This window comes from Panthera uncia, chromosome D2, assembly GCF_023721935.1.
Source record: "Panthera uncia isolate 11264 chromosome D2, Puncia_PCG_1.0, whole genome shotgun sequence".
NCBI classification, from domain to species: domain Eukaryota; kingdom Metazoa; phylum Chordata; class Mammalia; order Carnivora; family Felidae; genus Panthera; species Panthera uncia.
This window is the reverse complement of record NC_064818.1, coordinates 5,577,424-5,603,296: the sequence shown is the minus strand read 5'-3', so window position 1 is coordinate 5,603,296 and position 25,873 is coordinate 5,577,424. Positions and strand designations below refer to the sequence as shown.

Sequence of the window (25,873 nt, the reverse complement as noted above, 5' to 3'; positions counted from 1 at the left end):
ATGAACAATAACAACAAAACAACAGAAGTCTGTCCTCTGCCTTTATTTTCTTAGTGTATTAAAAGCACAGGTCTGGGGCGCCTGGGTGGCTCAGTCGGTTATGCGTCAGACTTCGGCTCAGGTCATGATCCCACGGTTCGTGAGTTCAAGCCCCGCGTCGGGCTCTGGGCTGATGGCTCAGAGCCTGGAGCCTGTTTTAGATTCTGTGTCTCCCTCTCTCTCTGACCCTCCCCCGTTCATGCTCTGTCTCTCTCTGTCTCAAAAATACATAAACGTTAAAAAAAATTAAAAAAAGTCACGAAGGTCCAACTTGAGTCCTGCAGACTTTAAAAAAAAAACAAACACAGGTCTTTGGTTGATGCATACCAATGACAGTTTTTAAGAAAATAGAAATCTTTATTAATGGATTTTTTAAAACGTTTATTTTGAGAGTGAGGGAGAGAGAGCGAGAGAGAGAATATATCCCAAGCAGGCTCCACACTGTCAATGCAGAGCCTGATGCGGGGCTTGAACCCATGAATTGTGAGTGAGATCATGACAAGACCCGAAATCAAGGATCAGACGCTTAACCGACTGAGCCACCCAGGTGCCCCTGTTGGGTTTTTTTGAAGCTACCTTCTGTAATAATGAATAGCTATATGATTCGTTGTTTATTTAGGACAATATTTTCCGGGGCCTGTTTAATCTTGAAACTCCCCAAAAACCTGTTCCTTGTAGCAACCGGATTTCAGTTGTGGTCCAACTGGCTTACTGCCCAAAATGGGGTTAACTCATCCCCATGCCCCTAGTGTTTTCTCATTGCTGCAGAGTTGTGTTAGCACAGGAAAGGCTTCAGATTTTGCTGTGCTTTGTAATGAATAAAATACGTGGGAAATGTGAAAGACTTATGTAAGCTCTTTTGTCTTCGTCTCACTGAAGAGCTTTAATTTTATTCTTTATAATCCTGGAGATGTCAACTGGCCCCATGCCATCTTTCATGACTTTATACTTTCCCAGTAGAGACCGAGGACTTCAAAGTCTGTTAGGAGAACATAAAAACTAAAGGCCCAGGGCTAGTGAACTTTAATATTATTTTTCCCAATGAAGCAGCAGTGATCTACAGTGCAGTGTGTTTTCTTAGTGTTCAAGCATAATTTAAAACCACACTGCACCAAACGTCTTCTCTATTAAATCTACATTCTGAATCCTAATGTCCAATACCAGAGTTTTCTCAGAATATTTTGCTGTTATATCCCATTTCTTTAATGTAAAACCATCTCTTGGGCAGAAGCATAGCATTAGTTTAACATCTACTTTATAATCTTCACAATGTGAAATACGGTGTTTTTCCCTTTCGACCTGTTGGTAGTCATTACTCTGTCTGGAGCCAGAGTGCAAATTCTTACTGGCTTCTCCAGGGTATGGGTGTGGTAGAAGGCAAGTTTATAAAAGAAAAACAAACTGGTCGCTCAAGTGAAAACCCCTGGTCTGTTCTCATGTGAGTCAGTGGATGAACTAAAATCAGGAAAACCTGAAAAATAAATACGGTCCTCTGTATCATTTAGAGCTGCTTGAATTCGAAATATAAATGATTTATGACATTTTAAGATGGGGACAAATTATTCATGGACAGTGCTAAGTCATTAGGAATATTTTTCTATGGGAATTAATTTCTTCAATTTATTCACTGCTGTTCAAGACTAGGTAGAACTTCACAGCCTTTTAAATATTTTAAGCCTGTTAGGTTTCTTTATCAAATTCCTGCTTAACACAGTAGAAGGGTGATTCACATAGATGTGTTAAGTTTTTATTTTTAATACCTAAGATAAAATTTATATTTTATAGTTTCCATTTAAGCAGTGTATCTAGCCTTTTCTTTTTTTTTCTTTGTTGTTACTGAAATTGTGCTGATTAAGCCAACACTTCCCCTGTCCCTCCTATGACAAAAGATACATTGATAAAATACATCTCTAAGGTGAGAGGTAGACTAGATGTCCAGTAAGCCAATTACTGTTAGTAGGCAAACCATGAGATAAGATTCATGAGTTTAGATTTGTAACAAGTATTCGAACAATGCTGGTCTTAAGTTGCTTTGCTTTGAATCAGCTTTGTTTCCTCTTAGATAAATTCTGGGTTGTCAGTGATAGTTTGAATACCATGGTAAGGTTCTCTGAGGAATCTAGGGGATTATTCAGTTAGCCCGGGGTTCTTACTCTGATTTGTAATGCCAGGGACCTCTGTGGAAGTCTGAGGCCTGGGAACCTCATTTCAGAATATTTTGAAGTGCATAGAATGGACTGGATTGACAAGGAAGCCAATTGCATCAAAAATCAATAAATTGTAAAGGTTGTGATTCACGAATACATTTGTATTTTTAAGACATTAAATAAGATCGAACACTGTGTCTCATAACTACCATGAGTTTGAAAGAGGGGAGTACAAACAATATTTAAAGATTTAAAGGTATCTGCAACTGTCAATATCTTAATAAAATGTGGTTTCTTTTTTTAAATATATTTTTCAGGTTTGTTTATTTTGAGAGAGAGAGAGAGAGAGAGAGAGAGAGAGAGCAGGGGAGGGGCAGAGAGGTAAGGAGAGAGCGGATCCCAAGCAGACTCCACCATGTCAGCACAGAGCCCAAAGCAGGGCTTGAACTCGTAAACTGTGAGATCATGGCCTGAGCTGAAACCAAGAGTTGGATGCTTAACTGATCCACCCAGGTGCCCCTCAAAATGTGGTTTCTATTGGTGACAATGCCTTAAGTACTGTTAAGCAGGTATGGTTTGTTACTGTGGAAAAGCCCCACTTCAATTAGAACTTAGTAAAACTGAAAATAGAAAGATTTTATCCAGGTTCTCAGAACCCTGAATTCTATTCAGTTAAGAACCTTTGAACTAGACCACGAAATTTGAATGCAAGAATGACAGGTGAAGTTTCAGGCTCCGGTTAACTTAGAGAAGATCCCAGTTTGTGCAAAGACTGGACACACGAGGCTAGGAACTGGAGTTTGATCCCAGAGAAACTAGTAAGAATTTCTTAGCAGGGGGCTATGGATCAGAATAATACCCAAGGAAGATGACTGATCTTCTCTGCTGTATGGTTTTGTGGCAGAGAATCCAGGGAAGGAGCCATGTCCGTTGTGAACAGGGCCTACGGCAGAGTTTCAGTTAAGGGACAAAATCGGTGCGTTATGTGTGCTATTAGAGGTTATTTGTAGTCATCGATAGTGTGACATACGGATGACTTGGCTGTCCTTAGTCACAGAGTTAAGTTGAGAAGGGATGAAGGGTGATTTTGGAAGGAAAATGAGGTCACACGTGAGGCCTCCCCTAAAGAGAGCAGGAGAGTAGTTATTCAAGAAAAAGTGGGGGCCAAAGCATCTCTGATTGCTAAACATTCTTGTAAAGAGTAATAAAATACTATGACATTGGTAGCCAGTCTTCTAATTGAGCACTTACTCTGTGCCTATGCTAAATCCCCGTGTTTTTAGGAGCTTTACTGGGATATAATTCACATCCCATACAATTTGCCCTTTTAAGGTGTTCGATTCGGTGCATTCTGGAATATTCAAAGTTGTGCATCCAAAGCCACGGTTACCCCCAGATGAAACCCCGCACCCCGGAACTGTCACGCTCCAACCCCTCCATCCCTCCTGAGGGCCCTGGGCAATTATTAATATACTTTCTCTCAAGATAGGACTGTTCTGACTGTTGCACATACGTGGAATCCTACAGCCCGTGGTCCTCGTGACTGACTTGTTTGACTTCGTAGGTGTTCATCCCTGCTTCTGGCGGGACCCCGTTCCTTATGTGGTGGAGGAACACGTCACCTTGTTGATCCATTTACCACTTACGTCCTCTGTACGCATTAGTTCTTTCTGCCATTGCCCCTGATGGCACAGGAGAAGAGTGTTGGCTCTTTGCTTCTACGGTCTGCTTCTCTGGAAATACCATCTTGAACCCCCTTCCTTTGTTCTGTGGCACAAGAGGGCGAACGCTGCCTCTTTGGTGTGGGCAGTGGCTTTCAAACCCAAGACTCTCCCTCCTCCCCTGCCCCAGGCCATTTGTACAACAGCTTCCCGAGGGAATAAATCAAAACTTTTTTTTTTCATCTTTTGATAGATGCTTAGAGTTATTTTGCAGGGTGGATGGTTGTTCCTTTGGTTTTTTTTTTTTCCTCTCTGCTTTTTAAAAAGGGGAAGGTAGGTAAGTGCTCACCGTATACTCTGGAGAATCCTGGCCTTATATAAAATGGAAAAAAAAAAAAACTACATATATTACATCCAGTGTAGGTAGTTTAGATTGTCAAATAAAAACTTTTCCTTGTGAGATGTGTACTACTGGGTAAAACAAAGTACAGAAATACTTCCAATAAGTGGAGTGGGAGTGAGAGGTTGACACTTTTTTTTTTTTTTTTTTGAGAGAAAGAGAAAGATGGTAGGGGGGGAGGAGAGAGAGAGAGAGAGACAGACAGACAGACAGACAGACAGATACAGATCCAAGCAGGCTCCATGCTGTCAGCATAGAACCTGACGTGAGCTTCATTGCGCAAACTGTGAGGCCTTGACCTCAGTCAAAGTCAAGAGTCGAATGCCCAGTGACTGAGCCACCCAGGCGTCCCAGAGACGGACACTTTTGTTTTCTGTTTTTCTTTTTCTTGTGGACTATAGAGACAATAGAATAAACATGAAATCCTAAGGCTAACCCACCAGCAAGATCACAGCTGTGGACCTTTTCACTCTTAGTTCAATCTGTTGACCAGTGAGAACCTACTAACCTCCCACTATTTACAACCAGGCATTAAATGACTGTCCCTCTGTCAGCTGAGGGTTTGCTGATGGGTGTGGAAAGCTTCGTCTCACACCAGGCTTTCACTGAATCTCCTGTGAATCCTACGATCCTAAATGTGATGAACCCACCTTGGGGTTCACTCTCCTTAAAACTATCTTTTTTTTTTTCTTGTCTAAAGGAAATTGTAAGAAGGACTCCATCTATATCTTCATCTTGACATAAGTATTATCTAGTGATCCTAACCCTATAAACTATGATACGGTTATCCCAAATCTACAGTGAAGTAAATCGAGACCGAATTAGAGAATTCATTCAAGATCCCAAAGCCAGTCAGAGCTACAGCCAGGACCCAGTGTTTTCAAGGGTATCTGGAAAAGAGCTGCCATTCCAACATCAGTAAGATAGTCTTACAAGTCTTGCTTCAAAATGTTCCGTACTTCTATTTGACATGACATCTGCTGGGGAGAATTACCCAGTAAATAGACTTGTGGCTTTATCCAATCCCGGAGCAACGTGGTTTGCTTCAGTATTGCAACCTGGTGTTAACCTTACTTGAGTTTGGAATTTACATCTGGTGGAGGTTAAATGATGAACAGCAGAAGTCAAAAATTTCCCCTTAAATGTAGAGTATTTTCTACGTGCACAGATTGTATCGGGTTTTCTCCGCCTGGGCACAGCTCCCACTTGGGGCCAAATAATGCTTTGTTGTGGGGCTGTCCTTGTTGTGGGGCTTCCCAGCATTCTTGGCTTCTGCCAATGAGACACGGGTAAGACACCCCAAGTGGTGACAACCAGAAATATTCCCAGACATTGCCCAGTATTCCCTGGAGACAAAATGGGCCCCAGTGGAGAACCACTGGGTTAGGTTCTCCCAAGCTTACCATTAAAACAAAGGCATGATTCGTGCCCACAAGTCTGACAGTGTTAGCGGTCCTTTTGCCATGTGCCCCTCTTCGAGAAGGTACAGAAGTGGCCATTCATGGTCTCGGCTAATTGAAGGTACTCCTGAACTTTAGAAATGATACAGCAGGAGTGCATTATACATTGCTGAAATTAAGCTTAATAAACGTGACTTAATTAAGACAAATTATCTGTTCACCTCTTCATTGACTCAGGGAATCGTCCGTCTGTTCCCCTGTCCTACAAATGCCTCTCTCTCCTCTGTCCTGGCTTTTCTCATCACTGGAAATTGAAATTAGTCCATGGACATTCATCTAGTGCTTTTTGTGTACTTTTAAAATGCTAGGATTTTATTTTTTATCTTTATTTTTTTTTAATGATTAAAAAAAAAATTCATGTTTATTTTTCTGAAAGGAGACAGCGTGAGCAGGAGAGGGGCAGAGAGCGAAGAAGACACAGAATCCGAAGCAGGCTCCGGGCTCTGAGCTGTCAGCACGGAGCCTGATGCAGGGCTCGATCTCACGATCTGTGAGATCATGGCCTGAGCTGCCATCTAGAATCAGATGCTTAACCAACTGAGCCACCAAGGTGCCCCTATAATTATCTTTTTTTTTTTACTTTTATTTAAAAAAATTTTTAAAGGTTTACTTTTTTTTAGAGAGAGAGAGAGCAAGCAAGCAGGGGAGGGGCAGAAAGAGAGGGACGCACAGAATCAGAAGCATGCTCCAGGCTCCACACTGTCAGAACAGAAAGAACTGTGACCGCATTAAAGCGGTCCTCGAACTCACTAATTATGAGATCATGACTTGAGCCGAAGTCAGACTCTCAACCGACTGAGCCACCCAGGTGCCCCAAAGCGCTAGAATTGTAAAACACAATGTCTATGAAGATGGTAGAATTAAGATGCTTGTGAAGTTCTTCCAGAATCCTGTTGACACATCTGTGATAGTGTGTGTTCTCTCCTCCAGTATCTCCAAGGGCAGGATTCGGCAATGTACGTTGTTCATCCCAGATTTCCACTCTGATGATTCAGAGGATTCTCTATATACAAATTGCTTACATTTCAGACTGTTTCCCCATCTAGGTTTCCTTTGTAAATATGTGCATGCCCCCTATGACCTCGGTTAGAAACAAACACACTTGATGCTCAGATATGTGCATTTTTATTTCTTACTCTCTTGTGGGTTTTGTTTTGTTTTGTTTTGTTTTTTTCGTTCTCTCCCTCCCCCCCCCCCACCCACCCCCGTCTCCATAAGACAGATGTTTAGTTCTGGACATCTCGTTAATGTTTTTTATTCTCTTATTACCAAAAGTAACTATGATGATTATATTTCATATTCAGATATATATTGATCTGTTGTAATTCAGTGTAATGAAAAATTGTGTCAAGTCATGACCAGAGAGGAAATCAGATTTGCCTAAGGAAAGAAGTCTGCTATCATATATCTTCAACTAGCCTCTTAAACCTCAGGCTCTGTTTCATTCCTTTCGGGTAACTAGTATTTTTGTGCTCCCTCTAAGAATTATAGCTATGATGATATCAAAGAAAAGTGACTTCTTTTGAATGGGAAGCTTGCTCCTAACTACAGTCCAGATGTCCTGGGGCACCTGGGTGGCTCATTCGGGTAAGCATAAGACTGTTGGTTTTGGCTCAGGTCATGATCTCACAGCTCATGGGTTCGAGCCCCATGTCGGGCTCTGCCCTCAAAGCGTGGAGCCTGCTTTGGATTCACTCTCTCCCTTCCTCTCTCTCTGTCCCTCTCCCTGCTTGTGCTCTCTCACTCTCTTTCAAAAATAAACATAAAACAAGAGAATCTGATGGCCTGACACTTAAAGAAACCAGAACACAAATAGTTGAGGGAAAAACTTCTTCTCATCTTCCAAGAGAAAACCAATCTGCAAAATACCTAACTAGAAGTGGGTGAAGCAAGCTTTGGAAGAAATAAGTAATACTAGAACAGGGAAGTTTCTCATAGAGTTCCATTCAAGGGCCAGAGAACAATTTTCAATCATCAAGATTAACACTACATTGAAGGAGCAAAAGTATGGATCCGGAGAGACCATAGCCATTTGGATTTAAAGCAATCTTGAACAGAAAACAGATAAGGTACTGACATGCAGCCATTTTTAAATTCAAGAGCACACTTGTGTCTCTTTGTGAGGCCATCTTTTTCCTTCTTACGCTGGCTTCGAAAAAGCCTACCTGAATGCTTACAGCTTTGAAGAAGGTATCCAAGAATGGAGTCTGTTCCTGGTAACTGGATGGTGTTTTGCTCTAGCCCACAGCAGCCTTAGCAATTTTTACTTTCTTCCCCAGATGGAACACCCCCAATCTGAAAGAGCCCTGCAAGGCAAGTCCGATAAAATAGTATCCCTAATCCATTTGAAAAGCAGAAAGTAGGGGCTAAAAATTCTCACCCTAAAAAAAAAAAATCATTCTTCTCTCTATGCGATGAGGCATGTTAAGTAAGCTTATTGTGACGTAATCATCTAGCAGCATATGTTAGTAAAGTCATTATGTTGTACACCTGAAACTTATATAGTGCTGTAGGCCAATTACATCTTAAGGAGGAAGAGGAAAAGAAAGGAGGGGGGGGGGAGGAGGAGGGGGGAGGGAGGATCCATAAGTGAACCTCCTCTCCTAGAGGAAACAGACCCATGCTGGTGGCCACACAGCTCAGCCATCACATGCTGAATTATTCCTGTTGAAAAACTGGAAACTCCAGAAACCCACCTGAGAGAATTCGTAATGTAAAAGCTGTGATGTTGAGCCTATAAAATCACAAAGGGGCTGGTCCAGCAGAGGGAAGGAGCAAAATGATGGGGGGGAGGTCTTATCTAGATGGGACCTTTTGACATAACACCTCTCTGCCTTTGATGGCCAGTCGAGTTGCCTTGAATGTTCCAACCAAGGTTATTGGAACTAAGCACAGAATGTTCATAATTAGGTTATTGCCAGCCATTCTCATTCAGCCTGCCTGTAATAAATCCCTAAGCTGATTTGCCTTATCGTGGAAGTTCTTAGGGCACAAAACCACAAGCTAGTAAAAAACCTATAAAGATAATCAAAGCCAGGTGATTCTGTGTCTCCATGTAAACTCAATTTGTTTTATTTGTAGGGCCTAATTCTTACAAGAGATAGACAAGAGTATAGATACTTTATTTTTTAATGTTTATTTATTTTGAGAGAGAGAGTGAGAGAGTGAAAGAGAAATGGAATCCCAAGTAGGTTCCATGCTGTCAGTGCAGGGCCTGATGTGAGGCTTGATCTCATGAACCATGAGATGGTGAACGAAGCTGAAACTGAGTTGGATGCTTAACCGATGGAGCCACTTAAGCATCCCCAAAGGTATAAATACCTCATAATGGGGTCTCTTAACACTTGGCATCTCCCAAGGGGGGCACGTGGATTGTAATGCCAGAAAGCAGAAGGGGGGAGCTGATTGATGCTCAGGGTGGCCCATGGTAGGCTTTAGGACTCAGCCCAGCCCATCACAAATGGGTGTATGGTCCTTGAAGTAGAATGTAGTTTTTATTTTAGGTACTGTGATAAAACTTTTAATTGTTCAGACTCATGGCTGGGGTCCTGAGAGCTGAGTAAAACTCTAACCCCTAAATCGAATCTTAGCCAACTGTCCCCACGTCTCTTCTGTAAACAACTTTCACAATGGAGCAAAGCCAAATAAAAATGATTTGCGTGTTTCTTTCTTGTGGTGGAGATAGTGCAGAGTAAAAATAATGCCAATATGATACCATATTTCCTAAAAGCAAAAGTGACTATTAAGAACAAAATCAGAGTATACAGACGGATCACATTTTTGGTTGTCATTAGTTCCCTCGAATAACAGTTCTAATGGCCTCTAGTCACTGTTGAGTCCAGTTAAAGAACGTAATGGAAACATCTAGAACTTTACTAGGATGTTCTGAAAATGCCTTTCTGCTACTCTTGGGGGAAAAAATCTTTGGGAATCTAACGTGGTTGAAAATTAAAGTATTAAAGAGTCATGAATAAATGCTAATGAATTTCTGCTATTTCTTTAAAAGAAACAGAAATTACATTCAACCATGCTGACCTTAAGTGAATTCCTCAAAATGCGCTCCTGAAGTTAATAGTGAATTATAATTATGTAAAACCTCCAAGTTGGGCTGTTTCTAAGTTGGTATGAGCCTCTGGCAAAAGTATGCTATATTTTGAGCCTGACTGACTTTTTCCCTATTTGTTTCAGCCCACATTATTCCCCTCACCACCAAAATAACCACACATAGGCCTACCTACTTTCTATGCAAGGGAGGTCAATTTCAGCCAAACTTCAAAGGTAGCCATAGCATGGAAAAAAGAGGTGGGGGGAGAACAAGAGTAGGGGAGTGGCTCCTGGATGGTCCTGATACTTGCCAAGGACATCGATTAGGTGGGAACCGGGCTCTCTGGTAGATGGCAGTAAGCTTGTGATGGTTTTATTCTTCGTTTTCATAAGTGGGCCACAGATTCTGTACTTGGAAATCCATTTGTAAGTGTATAATCACTTCTCATTTGGCTTGAAGTTTGCTCTGCGGCATAGTGAGTGAGCTTAACCGAATTCACAGTTCACATCAATAATTTACGTTGCTGGGCTCCTGGAAATCCAGACCTTTCCAAAGGTCTTCGAAAGAACTCTCTAATTAAGGCCATGTGTGTTCCTACCTTTGTTTTTAGCCCCCGTTGGTCCCACCTCCCGGGTTATTTACTCCATCCACACAGCAGGGGTGAAGAAGGGAAAGTGATCACACAGTGACTCAGTAACGTTTTATAAACACGGTGTTTCTGTTTACCAGTAGAGTTTTCTGTTTATTAAAAAAATGCTTTTTGGACCATTCTCATCTATCCTGTGTGATCACATTCCTCACTTCCATGGCTATTGTGAATATAGTGACCCTGTAGTATTTCACTTAACCTGGAAAAGATGTTTTCTATCCAGATTTCTATTTCTCAGATACAATCTGTTCCAGTAAATCGCTTGCTAAATCTTTTTGCTTTTCTGTTTTTTTTTTTTTTTTTAGAATGTTTATTCATTTTTGAGAGAGAGAGAGACAGAGACAGAAGGGGAGGGACAGAGAGAGAGGGAGACACCTCTCCCTCTAAAGCGGGCCGTGTGCTGACAAAAGAGTCCAATGAAGATGTGGGGCTCGAACTCATGAACTGTGAGATCATGACCACAGCTGAAGCTGGATGCTTAACTGATTGAGCCAGAGGTGCCCCCCCACCCTTTTTTTTTTTTTACTATCTAATCAATATGGAATATATTCTCTTTTCTTCTCAACACTGATTATTCAGATATATGTGAATACCTATAATATGTAGGCATGTTGGTACCTATCTTTAAAAAAATGAGTTAGACATGAGAAAATTAGGCAAATATGAAAACAATCAGGAAAACGAGTTGGAACCAGAAACGCATTTGTACACGTTTCAGACCTGAGTCATATATAATTCTGACTGTGAGATTTCTGGAGGTCCTATCAAAGAAAACATATCTGTTAAAAGATTAACTATCAGTTAAAATCAATAAGTGCTGGGGTGCCTGGGTGGCTCAGTTGGTTGGGCATCCAACTATGACTCTTGGTTTTGGCTCAGGTCATGATCTCACAGGTTTGTGAGTTCAAGTCCCATATGGGGCTCTGCACTAACAATGTGGTGTCTGCTTGGTATTCTCTCTCTCTCTCTCTCTCTCTCTCTCTCTCTCCCTCTCTCCCTCTCCCTCTCTCCCTCTCTCTCTCCCTCTCTCTCTCCCTCCCTCCCCCTCTCCCTCCCTCCCCTCTCTCCCCCTGTCTGCCCCTCCTCTGCTCGCTCTCTCTCTCTCTCTCTCTCTCTCTTTCTCTCTCTCAAAATAAATACACTTGAAAAACATAATCAGTTTTACACAAGCATGGTTTTTCAGAGAAGGAAGGTACACTAACACTAAGTAGCAGTGTAGTCACTGTGGTATAGGAACAGTAAAATTTCCCAGAGTGGGGAATCTCTGGATTTTATTAATTAGCTTCCATGTGACAGGTCCATAGATGTCCTTTGAGAAACCACTGAGCTAAAGTAAGAGCTCTGTGTTTCTTGTCTTCTATTAGTTGAGAAGCCCTAATTCTTAAGCTGTCCAGAAGGAATCTTAGTAGTGGTCTTGCTCCTGTGGGTCTATTTCCACTGAAGACTTTCAACTTTGGAACCTCAACAGAGAAGTAGATTTGTCCAAAAGCAGTGATGTATGAAAGTTCTTTAGATATTGTTCATTTTGCTTTTAGTTCTCTTAATACAATTGAAGCTAGAGCTTTAAGTCAGGAAAATATTATAATGCACTGGAAAGTTGGTACTTTGGGGGTGCCTGGGTGGCTCAGTCACCATCTGACTTTGGCTCAAATCATGGGCTCACAGTTTGTGGGATCGAGTCCTGCCATCGGGCTCTGTTCTGACAAGGTGGAGCCTGCTTGGGATTCTCTCTCTCCCTCTCTGCACCTCCCCCCACTCTGAAAATAAATAAACTTAAAAAAAAGTTGTTAGCAATCTCTTTGACCTCAGCCACAGAAATTTCTTGCTTGACACATCTCCAAAGGCAAGGGAATTAAAAGCAAAAATGAACTTTTGGGATCTTATCAAGATAAAAAGCTTCTGCAGTGCAAAGGAAACAATCAACAAACCTAAAAGACAAGCGATGGAATGGGAAAAGATGTTTGCAAATGACACATCAGAGAAAGGGTTAGTATCCAAAATCTATAAAGAACTTACCAAACTCAACACCCAGAAACAAACAATCCAGTAAAGAAATGGGCAGAAGACATGAATAGACACTTTTCCAAAGAAGACGTCCAGATGACCAACAGTCACATGAAAAGATGCTCAACGTCACTCATCATCAGGGAAATCCAAATCAAAGCCACTTTGAGATACCACCTCACAGCAGTGGAAACAACAGATGTTGGCAAGGATGTGGAGAAATGGGAACCCTCTTGCACTGTTGGTGGGAATGAAAACTGGTGCAGCTGCTCTGGAAAACAGTGTGGAGGTTCCTCAAAAAATCAAAAATAAAACTACCCTGTGACCCAGCAATAGCACTATTATGAATTTATCCAAAGGATACAGGAGTGCTGATTCATAGGGGCACATGTACCCCAATGTTTATAGCAGCGCTTTCAACAATAGCCAAATTATGGAAAGAGCCCAAATGTCCATCAACTGATGAAATGATAAAGATGTGGTTTGTATATACAATGGAATACTACTTGACAGTGAGAAAGAATGAAATCCTGCCATTTGCAACAACATGGATGGAACTAGAGGGTATTATGCTCAGGGAAGTAAGTCAGCCAAAGACCTATCATATGTTTTCACTCATAGGTTGATATTGAGAGACTTAACAGAAGACCATGGGGGAAGGGAAGGGAAAAACTAGTTACAAATGGAGAGAGAGGGAGGCAATCATAAGAGACTCTTAAATACAGAGACCAAACGGTTGACTGGGGGTTGGGGAGAGGGGAAAGTGGGTGATGGGCATTGAGGAGGGCACCTGTTGGGATGAGCCCTGGGTGTTTTATGTAAGTGATGAATCATGGGAATCTACCCCCAAAACCAAGAGTGCACTGTATATGCTGTATGTTAGCCAATTTGACAATAAATTATATTAAAAAAAAAAGTCATTTATGGGAGCTTCCAGCCTAAGGCAGTCCTTGCTGAAGCAATACTATGTCAACTGTTGGCAGTACATGGCCGAGTGGGGAAGAGGATAAAGAGAATGCATTCTGCCAGGTAGATCGCCATGACTTCTTGCAATTCCGTGTCCTTCATTCAGTATGATATCGATTTGAACCCAGAAGTTCTCAACCCCCCTAGAGAAATCTGAAACAATTACTTTCTCCATTAAAAAAAAGAAAAGACCAAACCTACTAACCTATAGGGATGTTGGTTGGTTTCTGGACTAGATAACGGAATATTGTGTTTCAGTATGCTGTAATAAGCCCTCCTTCCTTTTAGATAAGGAGTATGGTGAAAATAACACCAATAGTAAGAGCTAACATGTATTGACCATCTTCTATAGGCTGGGCATTGCACTCAGCATTGAACCTGCTGTATTATGTCATTTTGTCAACCGCCCCATGAGATAGGTGCTTTTCCTTTATCCACTTTCTTAATGAAGAAACTGGGGCATGGAGAAATTAATACCATGCCCAGAGTCACAAGGCTCATAAGGAACAGATAAGAGAACCAGAATTCAACTCCTGGTCTAACTTCTAATGACGTATAAACCTCCTAACTGCATAAAGTTCTGAGTCTGCTTCTCGTTCTCTGGTGGCAGATGAGATTCCTGAGAGGATAGGCTTACCCATGAAAGGGAAGGGGGGACATGCCATGGGCAAGGGACATCTGAGGCTTGTGAAAATACAAATTTACTGGGCTGGTTTTGATGTACCTATCAAGAGACAGAGTTTTATTTTCCGCGGTCAAGAAGTGAGGCATGACAAAAGCTAGACTGAATTTCGAGTGGCCAGACCCCCATAAGAGAGTATGTCCTAACTTTGTGAAATGTTGGACTTGTTCATCCCGGATAGCTTCTTTCAACACAGAGGAGGTGCACCCACATGGTTCAAGAGTAGCGAATAGATTTTATGTGAAATTTTATCCTAATTACCACAGAATTCTCTCTCCACCGATAACATTTGCATGAAAATGGTTTTCGGGGTAGAACAAGGTTGTCTGAAGAGTTGACCCTGCATCACTGGTACATGGATTAACTTAACAAAAAAAAGGATTTTTTTTGTGACATTTAGGATTTTATCCCCATAGGTGTCTGAGCAAATTAGCACATGAAACCTGTGATTTTACAAATGTTATTGCTTAGTTGAAAGTAGGTTGATTTTTTTTTTTTTTAAGAGGGAGTGAGTTTAAAGCCCAACTCTACAAGTCAAATACTAAAGGAAACGCATCAATAAGGGGGCAATTATGAAATCAATGCCTGGGGACCTGAAGTTTGGAGAGGACTTGGTGGTGTTACTTCCTTCCATGCACTAGCTAGTGCCACACAGACTTTGTCTTCTGTAGACTATGGATAAGGAACTTGGAAGAAAAATAGAAAGGGGGGGATTGGTCTAGAATGCGTTGTGTTGACTTTATTTCCCACTGCCACCCCCCAATTTTGTGAGGTGATAGAATTTGTAGTCCACTTAGCTGCACCCTTTTAAAGTATATTTTTTCCATTTCCCTCATGAATAGATTTTGCCTTACTTGCAAGTGACACTGTATATCCAGGGTCCTTGTGTCCCTGGTCTTTCCTTTCTTATCATTTCATTGTCCCAGTTCTTTGTGCCCAGAGAACTCCCAGGGACCCCTTATCCTCGTAGTTTGTTTTTCCTTACAGTCCGTGTTGCAGGGCCGGGAAACAGATAAAACAATCTTGGCCAAGTCAGATAAGATGCTTACAAAGAAAACCTACCATGAGCTGCAATTAAACAGTGCCCAAGGGTCAAAGCAATCTCCCTTTCCCTAATCGCCGCGCCTTACTCAAATGAGCATTCCCCAGTATGAAACGTGCTATAGAAAATGTACCTGCTTTCTCAGTTTTACCCTCAGATTCAAAATGACATCAAAATCGGAATTACCAGAGTTTTCTAAAACTGGGAAAAACACGCGTTTACTCTTTTGTCCCCTTTTTTCAGGCCTGCTTTCCGTTTTATCTCACAGTGCTATCAGCGATTAATTTAAAGAAGGGTGGCATCTCTTAACCGACGTGATTTATTGTTCCTCCATTGCCTCCGAGCTAAGACTTGATGTTCACTGGTAATTGCCTCGCAGTTTTAAACATGAGCCCGGTATTCCTTCTTGCCGATGACAAATGCAACAGATGAGATGCACGGGAGAGAATTAAAGTAACATTGTCTCTTCTTTTCAGATGGTAAGGTGGAAGTCACCAAAGAAGGTGTGAAGCTGTGCACCATGGGTCCAGGAAAGGTGTTCGGAGAGCTGGCAATTCTTTACAACTGTACCCGGACAGCTACCGTCAAGAGTAAGACTGTTTTCTTATTTTGCAAATATTGCCAGCGCCGTTTTCCCCTAGAGCTTTGAGATGTTGGTTGACGTACTTCCGGATTCAGTCTCTGTGATTTTGTTAATCTATAGTTTAATTCTCACCTTGCAATGGGGTTGATACATCTGTCCGCTGAAGGAGGGTTAGCAATCAGTTCTGCCTGACTTCAGTTGTTTCACTGACTTGTGGAAAATCTTCTTTTAACCTGAAATTCCTAGAAATTAAGATTTACAAAATGCGATTCTCTTGATAAATTAAACAGAAGCAAGACCTTTTCGCTTGAAGCCGCATGCTGATACTTAAGGAATTTTTACGTATCTGTCTATTCTGGGTTACGTTCCCCCATAAATTCCACTTGTTCATTCATTGGGTTAGAAAAAATTTAAAGGAGAAATGTCCTTCGTCTCATTCAAGCCTCATTGAGCGAGATATATCCTGAATTCTAAAATTGTGTCTGAGTATATTCTTGTCTTCAGCTGCTCATCAAGCTGTATATTATAGTATTTTTCTTTTCTACTGATTGAGCTTATTTTAAATCGGGGCAATAAAGCAACTTGTCTCCCTAATTTTACATGTATGTGTATATATGATTTCTCTAGCAACTCATTACTCGGTAGAAGCAGCTGCAGGCGTTGGGGAGTGGGGGGAGGTGGTTGTTTTAAATACTCCTTCCTGACTACAGGATATAATGAGTGTGTAACAAACAGAGCTGAATGCAAAAGGCAACAATGGAAGGTCCATTGCATCTTTAGGCAGATGTGTGTATTTCATGTTGGAAATGCTCTTGGGTACACAATCCTGTGGGCCATCGCAATCACAAGTCAGTTTGATTAGGTTTTCTTATCTTTCAAAAAAAGTACTATTGGCAAAATGAAAAATTATCAATCAGTTTCAGCTGGATGACATTGATTATTTTGTTTACTGTTTTTTTTTTCTCTCAAGTATGGCATGCGGCTAACAATATGGCACTGACCCTTGGATTGTAAAGAATTCAAGAATGCACGGCCAGCCAGAAACCCAGAAATTGTCCTGTAGGTCTTGTTAGTGAATCGCCTTTTTATTCGGTTGCGATTGCGGCCCTTAGAGGATGATTGCCTCATGATGTTTTATCTCGATCTTTGAAGGCACGAAACTCTTTTGATTGATACGCACCATGTTTTTATTTTATGTGATCATTTAATTGCATGACTCAAAGAACAATGAAGCCCAGTGAAGCATCACAGAATCTGCCACAACTTTAACTTGTTTAAAAAGTGCCTTAACTAGAAAAGAAGAGTAGTCATGACACTATTAAGTGAAACAGATTATACTCTCATGCTGCGTTTTATGAGAAATACATTCCTTGTAGGTCAAAAAAGGGACAGGAGTAACATATTTTGTTCAAAACAGGCTTTCTCTGAATTATGAATAGTGAACTGTGAACATTTTAAAATATTTTAGCCTTGTATACTGCTCGTTTAATTCTAATGAAAACCCCAATTCCCAAGAGGTCAACAGTTGGTAATAACATGTGCTTAATCTTTTGAAACTTTGAATTATTAAAGAAATATTTTAGGGGCGCCTGGGTGGCGCAGTCGGTTAAGCGTCCGACTTCAGCCAGGTCACGATCTCGCAGTCTGTGAGTTCGAGCCCCGCGTCAGGCTCTGGGCTGATGGCTCCGAGCCTGGAGCCTGCTTCCGATTCTGTGTCTCCCTCTCTCTCTGCCCCTCCCCCGTTCATGCTCTGTCTCTCTCTGTCCCAAAAATAAATAAAAAAACGTTGAAAAAAAAATTAAAAAAAAAAAAAAGAAATATTTTAGATAGACTAAATAGTGCATTTAAATTTTATAGCAAAGATTTTTTTTCATAAAATGATTGCTTTATGAAATTGATGAGTTTCTTATAAAATGGAGTTCATCTGCTATAGCCTCTATTGTATTACTATTTGATCCGTTGAAAAACGTCCTATATCTGATTGAGAAGGAACTGGGTGTTGAATGCAAATCACAATTCTAACCATTTGGGGCAATCAGAACATCTACATCAAAGAAAATGAGTAATGGAGCATCTTCTTTAACACAGACTCAGAAAAGGCACACACGTGTGTGTGTGTGTGTGTGTGTGTGTGTGTGTGTGTGTATTTCTTCATAGTGCCTACTTAAGATGTGGAGGTTGCACTGAGAAAAGAGCCTAAGGTTGATGGAGTGTAGACCTACCTCTGCGGTTATAGATGGAGAGGTTTCTGCATGAACGAGGAATAATATCTATTACCGAGAGATTCTGCGTATCGTGTGAAGAACTATAAGGTGTGAATAATGATTATTTCTTATTCAGGACCTTTTGTTCTGTCTCTTACACTATCCAGGGTGATTATACTTATGACCATGATCCTTAAGTACCACTTTAAATTTATGTTTAAATTAAACTTTCAGGCTGATCACTTTATAATTCTGATTATGTTCCATTATGGATGCTAATTTTACCAAACGACTACAGAACAGAAACCCCCCAATGTTATCTTACTCTTCGTGTGTGATATTACAAAATGGCCTTATCTGGCTTTTTAGATCCAGTCGTTTCTCAGGATTCAGGATTTTGTTGGCTCTTGTCCACTTTTGTTAGCCACCATTTTGCCAGTAATGACCATTTGGTGTATGGATTCATCCACCTGGGTGTGACAGTCTGCCTCTCAGGACTTCGCTCGACCTACTCAGTAGCTTGCCTATCCATGCCTCTTTCGTTCTCACTTCTGTGGGATGTGACCCCCTTTGTGTCGACATCACCTATTTTGTTTCCTGATCTCTTTCTCCTATCTTTCTCCCTAGGTCAGCCTGAAAGCTGCCTAGCATTTTAATGCATTTTTAATCTCACAGTGGTAACTAAATCCTAGGTGACAGTCAAGAGTTCCTCCATGTACATGAGTCATTTCTTGTTCAAAAGAGCGCTTTTTTTTTGAAATTGTATCAGGCCATGAATAAATAAATCCCAGTGACTTCCCGCTAACAAATAGGATTTTATTACCTGTGGGCTTTTTTTTTTTTTTTTTTTTTTTACTTACGGTACCAAAAAAGTTGTTTTATTTTTAAAGCTCAAAATGGATAGATGCTATAAAATACGATAAGCTTGTTCGTAGTGTTTCAACCAAAAGAAGTGCCATGATGGTTTGAAACAAGCTCCTTGTTTTTCATTTGGGAGAAATCAATTAACATGCCTCAGAAAATAAACGTATACTACTGGTTATTACGGTAACACCAGGAGAGGGGTCTGATAGCACCAAGAATAACTCTTTAAAACATTGAAACCACAAGGACATAGACAACCTGAGAGTATAGTGCAGGAAATCTACATTCAGAGTCCATTCCTGTCTCGTAAAACGGCACCATTGATGTTTTTTCCCCCTTGAGGAATGAACATATCAAAATACATAAAATTAACATTTTGTTGGAAACAAATGTAATGGATGTCTTGAGGTCATTCGTGGCTTAAACACCCTCAAGTTTTCCCTGTTATCTGTGATAGGAACACGGCCACTTGGACCGTCCATCCTATCACAAACAGTCCAGATGCCCCAGGGAGGAAAAAAAATCAATTGTTACATTTGATTTCCACAACACCAAGCACTGTCTCCAATGGCGGTTGAACTTGACATCTTTATCTAAATATTTTGGGGTTGTGGAGACAAAAGAGTTTTACTGTCCATTTTCAAACCCCACAAAGGTTAGGGACTTCTAATACATCCTTCAGTAACCCTTGCTTCCTCGGTGCCCATACCTGGAAGCATGTTATTGTCTTGTCTTCCTAAAGTGTCATTTCTGGTCATGATTTCACTTTTCACTTCCCTCACCGCTAAAGCAATATCCATTGATACTCAGTCTGGGCCTCTTACCTTGCTTCTTTGCCCAAGGTTCTTTAAAATCACACACACACACACACACACACACACACACACACACACAAATGGAAACTTGAAGTTAATGGAAACCTAAAAATAGAATGGACAAAGCATTTCATTTACAACGAGAAAGGGATTCGGTGACACTTGCCCTTTGTGTGAATTTGCAAGGACATTTATGGTATTATCCTGTTTTACCTGGATTTCCCACAACCATTTCTCATAACTACATAGTGATTTTATTTTGAGGTTTGACTTCTATGGCTCTTTGCTCCCAAATTCAGTTGTAGATGAATTGGGGTATTTTTGCCTGAAGATACTAAATTTAAGTCTCTTCCTCCTATTTTGAGTGTCCTGTTCACAAATCCCCAAACCTTAGGCACTAATTTATTCAAACACTCTCATCCAGGTAGACTGCAATATAATCCAAGAATAAAAGGTCTCTCTTTGTAGGAAAACCTCTCAACACTAGGGTAAGTTGATAACCGTGGAAAGTTACCTGCAAAATTGGTCTATGGGGGTGTGAGGCTTTTTTATGAATTGACTTGGGCAAAGTATCTGAGTAATTATTTTTTCCTTAGATTATGTATAACAAGTATTTAAAAATTCCTCAGCATTAAAATACTTGAGTACTATCACAAAAGAGCCTAAACATCCTACAAGAAATCTAACAAATCAGTGACTTTAGTAACGTCTGCTAAAAATATCTTTCTGCCTTAGCTTTTGAATACTTTCAGGTTTACAGAAGCTTTCCTAGGATATTTGTACTGGGGGAGTGGACTCATTAAGATATTGCAAGATGTCATAGACATTTTAAGAACACAGTGAAAAGGGTTGGATTTTTCGGTTTATTCTTGTTCTGAAAATTGAGTCTAGGCAGTAAGGTGGTTTGTACATTCCCACGTAGCTTGGTTTCAGACCTATTATTCAACCTGACTCAGAAAAATCTGCCTACTGTCAAAACAAACAAAAATTCTAAAGAATGCGAAAGAAATTGACCAACATTGTTTGTTCAGATACCTCTCTGTACTATAAATGTGATACTTACAAGGTCAACAGTGCCTTTTATTGGTAAAGGAACAAAAGAAATGAATGCCAATTTCATTAATCCAAGGGAATCCTAGAGAAAGCTCTTCTAGTGGCCGTAACCTTACCTAGGAAGGTGATTGAATCAAGAAGTGAGCAATTAGACACTTGTTAGGAAAACACCGTTGTTGAGTTCCAAAAAGCATCACTGAGGGTAGAGGTACATCCACGTGAGGAGATGAAGGGACATAGCCTGTGAGTACCCACCGCTGTCGTCTAGGCGATTATTACCTGGGGTTTTAATGAGCAGCACCGGTCCTGGACTGTTGGACTCCCTGCTCCATAGAACAAAAGCAGAGGAGAGAAGTATGCTAAATGAGAATGGCTCTGTTCTGCCTTCCAGAGGCCAATTAAAAACATGCAAGCTTTGCATCCTCCTAGTCTAATGCATGCCTGCTACTAACCATCCTGAAGGGGGAGAAGCAACAAAGTAAATTTAGGCTACAGATGACTAGAAATATGGCCCTGATCACAGAAGGAACAGTCCAGGAACCTCCCAGGAATCCTCATCCTGGACAGCGAAACAGTGTTACGACAGCATCTTGGGGAAGCAGGTACATTGTTTAGTGAGTTAGCCACTATTCTGTTTAGGAAAATCCTTTTCTCTTTTCTTTTCTTTTCTTTTCTTTTCTTTTCTTTTCTTTCTTTCTTTCTTTCTTTCTTTCTTTCTTTCTTTCTTTCTTTCACAGATCACATTTGTCTCTTACAGAATGCTGTGAAATTAGTAACATAAATCCAACTATGTAATTCCTGAGAAATAAATTTCTTGATTAAAGGAATCAACTCACTAGGTACCAGTGATGCCACATAGCAGACTCACCTGAATGAATGCACGTGCAAAAGCTGTTGGATCTCCTTTCTCTATTGTTGAAGTGAAATGGAAGTGAATTTCGGAGAAGAGGAAAACCGTAAACTCCCATGTGTTTCTTTTACGAGATGAAGGGTTTTGTTTTGTTTTTTTGTTTTTTGTTTTTTTTTTTTAGTCTTCATGGGAATTGTTATAGTCAGAATTTATTTGATTTATATTTACTTCCAAAAAGAGATTGGAGTTCGGTATTGATTGGGCTTGATAGACAGGCGTATATTAGCGATGCTTCTTGGGGGAGAAAGGGAGCATCTCTTAGGGTCCAAGGAGGGCAATATTACTTAATTCCTTCTTGTGGCTAGATTAAGGACTCTCGCCCTCCCTCTTTTAATGAATCGAGCACCTTGAGTGTTCCCTGTACCTAGGGAATAGTCAGCCTTTAACTGATGGGATATTATTTTTTAAGGATCACAGATAATTTAATGGCAAATGTAACAATGGGCAAGAAAGGCTGATTGCTTTTTTAGCAGCTTCTTCAAGCTTGCAGAATTTTCCGCAAAGACCTGCATCATAAGAAACAACCACGCAGGGGTGCCTGGTAGGCACGGTTGGTGGGGCGTGTGGCTCTTGATCTCAGGGTCATAAGGTCAAGCCCCATGTTGAGTGCAGAGATTACATTAAAATTTTTAAATTAATGTAGTCCATAGGGCGCCTGGGGGGCTCGGTCGGTTAAGCATCTGACTCTTGATTTCGGCTCAGGTCTTGATCTCTTGGTTGTGAGTATGGAGATGACTTTGATGGATCAAGGCTTGGCACGGAGCCTGCTTTGGATTCTCTCTCTGCGTCTCTCTCTCTCTCTCCCTCCCTCTCCCTCTCTCTACCTCTCCCTCTCTCTCTGCTTCTCTCTCTCTTTCTCTCAATGAGTAAGTAAATATTAAAAAAACAAACAAGCAAGTAATGTCCAAAAAATGCTCCCACATGGTGTAAAGTTTGCATCAGGTTTAGTATATTGAATCTTAATTTATTTAAGAATTGTCTAAGAGAGAATTTACTATACTACTATAATAATTTAGTATTTAATCAGATGATTGAAGAAAAAGCGAGGTAGTAACGTAGGTCAGTACTGTATATTATGTCATTATTTTTTCTAGAAAATGAAACATTCCTGTCCATGGATTGCGATGGCTGTTCAACGGGAATAAGGAAGAGAGCAGAGGACATCTGAGGGCTCAGAGTGATGCTCTAAACATAGGGCTTTCGGGCATGGTGTGGTGGCACCCTCATTTTATTGCTGAGACAACTGAGTTTAAGCGACTCGTCCCCTGTCCCCTAGCTGTGTAGTCAGAAGGAGGTCCGTGACTATGACACTGCGTTGCTCTCCTGCTGTCACAGGCTCTTACATTTCGTCCACAGTGGCTCATTTTGCATTTAAACACAAGTATATCTGTAGGACCACTTCTATTGACCTTAGGCTTCATCTCCACAAAAAAAGTTACACAGCATGTTGCCATTGTGGGTTTTTAAAATTTTTAGATGGTAACATATGGACCTACATTAAGTACATCTGTTAGGAAAGGATGAATCCTGAGATATAATGAGGAGAGGGTCATAAGCTTAAAGCCTTCGAGACACATAACAAGCAATCTGTACCAATTTGGGGATCTAGCTTTTGCAGTATACTGAGACACTTGATTGTCTGATATAATGAAACTTTATGGTTCAACATCTGAGACATCACTCAGTAGCTACACGTTTCTTTTACGGAATATATTAGTCAATGAATTTCTTAAAAGTAGGAGTTACAGAAGTTGAAACAGAAACTAAGAAACACCGAACAAAGGACTTTTTAATGTTATTTTTTGTGATGTAACAGATCGATTAAGGTACAAGAAAAAAAAAATTGACCCGTGATACGCATGTTTTACTTTTGTTTCCCCCAGAGGAAACACAATCTCAGCAATTCATTGGCAAATCTGAGAGCCCGCTCTTCTTCTGGGACGTCCTTTGTGGACTGGATACATTTCTAAGTACCCATGGTAACAGTGCTTTATAATTTACAGCCTGTTCCCCGGGCAATATCTTTTGTGATCCTCAAAATATCCCAATCGAGTAGGTGACAGAGGTTGTCCCTAATTTCCCGGGTGACAAAGTGGAGGCCAAGATCGTGGAGTCCACAATCATTTACAAACCGTCTGATACAAATTGACGTAGAAGCGTTGGAAACACTTACTATAGACAACCCTCCCTCCCTTCCCTCAAATGTGTAGACCTTGAAATGAGTCTGTAACGTGGCTACTACCCCCACACAAGTGTAGACTCTTGATTAGGGAACTTCAAATGATCATTATAGTGTTTATCAAACCGTGGTGCCTACGACAGCATCAGCGTCCTCCGGGCACTTGTTAGAAGATGCTGGAGATTTTGCATTTCTATCCATTCAGAAATCTTCGGGGCGGGTCGCAGCAATCTGTGTAAAGCAAGTTCTCCAGGTGATTGTGAAGCATCCAGAGTTTGAGGACCACTGATCTATACCCTAGAGGTGCTTAATTTGTATTCAGATAACACTCTTCCCTGCATTCAAATGTCAACATTGAAGAATTCAAAGGAAATTTGCAGACACTAATAATAATTACTGTTCTTCTGGATATGCTTTTCTCTACTATTTTGTTGCTGTTGAGCAGAGATATTTAAGAAAAGTTGCATTTTTCTTTTAGAGTGAAACACAGCATTGTTGGCTGACTGCCAGCATTGTGCAGATTATTAACATATTCTTTTGAAGAAGAGTGAGAAGCAAAATTAAAAGAGAAACAGGTTAAGAGGCAAGGAAAAAATTAAAAAAATCATGGACTGCTGGGCTATGTTGTTAACAAGAATAACTTTTAGATTTATTGAATTTGATGGCTAGGATGTTGGTAGGAAAACAGAGCAAAGAAAAAAGTTTTATTTGATTTTTGTTGTTCTTTCTCACGGTCACGAATATAGTTTGGATTAGGTGAAAACCAATATGGATGGGCATTTTGAAGAGAACAACTGACGTGGAGATGTCTGAATAAGTGCCCTGCTTTTCCCTGTTGGGTTAAATGCTTTTCCCTGTTGGGTTAAATCTAGTCCATTGGACCAAGAGTGGAAGAGGTCCTTTATAGTCCGTGGAGGTGGTCATTGATCTAATTTACGGTGAGGGACCCAGCAGTCCTAGATGGATTGCAGATCTCTTGGCATCTAAAATGAGAGGATACAAAGACATCCATGTATTAGAGTCCTTGAGAAGGAATTGGGCGGAGGGCGATGATTAGAATTAAGACAGGTGGAGATCTGAGTTCTGGTGTGCTGCAGGTTGCTGGTGAGGAAGCTAGCCAGCTCCTCCTTTCTGCACGAGTCTTAGAGAATTATTTTTACTGTAAATGTGGCAGTAGATGGTAGAAAATTAGCGTTAACTGCTCAGAAAGGCAGGGATGAGAGGGCTGAGAAATGATGGTAGCTTAAGAAGCTAGACTGTGTGTTCTGTACCTAAGCCATTCTTTTACTCCTTCTCTCTAAAGGACAGTCTGCTTTACTAATAATCCACATTTTATGCCCTCGTAATTCCTCTCACTGTTGAGTCGAAAGCATTGTTGTCTGTAGTTTCCTGACTGGGATCGATCAGTGTTCTGCAAACTATCTTCACAACTGAATTCTGTGTTTATTTCCAAAGCAAAATCTCACGGAGCGCTTTTGTGTGTGAAGTTTGTTAAGAGCGGCTTTTGTTGGTTACGGATGGGGGAGCAGCCTCCAGGGACCCCATCTAGCTGCTCTGAACCCCCTTATTCTTGATGTCGTCTTACGTGTCTCCCTGTTTTCAACACTTCTCTGGCAATTCTGTGGTTGTTGTTCAAATAACACAGCGTGAAAAACACTGCTCTAGTTGAATCCAAGGGTACATGGTGTGTCTGAGTGGTAGTAATTTTTAATAACCCATCTTCGTGCACTTACACAGGCTGTGAGCATGATCTCTAACCTTCACGATGGCCCCCTACCATAGGGAGCCATGGCGGGACTGCACTGATGAGGCAGCTGAGCCTTAGAAGGCTTCATTCACTTCCTTCAGGTCACACAGGTAGATTGCTAAGCTCTACCCCCTCCTTGGCGTTTGCCAGGAAGACTCTGAACTCCATTGCCTGAAACTTTGTTCTTGGCAATTGGGAGGCGAAGATCCCACTTCAGATCTATATCATCACTTATCTGGAATTTCTGAGACTCGTATCAAATTCTTGAGGCACTGATAGACACCAGAGAGCATCACCCAAGAGAGGGCACGTCCCTACCATTTAAGTGTTGAGAACCTAGTTGGAGAGAGTGGATAAAGGTAGGTTATGGAATCCCACGCAAACCAGAGACAGAGAAATAGAGGAATTTTGAGGGGGCAGGAG

At 40.9% G+C, this 25,873-nt stretch overlaps 1 protein-coding gene across 3 annotated transcripts in view; it reads left to right on the top strand.

Moving 5' to 3' along the window:
* The window catches only part of PRKG1 (protein kinase cGMP-dependent 1), a 1,263,577-nt gene that overhangs the window by 440,012 nt on the left and 797,692 nt on the right, over positions 1–25,873 (top strand). For all 3 annotated transcript variants that reach the window (XM_049646038.1, XM_049646037.1, XM_049646039.1), the window contains exon 3: positions 15,572–15,685. In XM_049646038.1, coding sequence (XP_049501995.1) covers positions 15,572–15,685 — 114 coding nt within the window. The remainder of the gene's footprint in view (positions 1–15,571; positions 15,686–25,873) is intronic.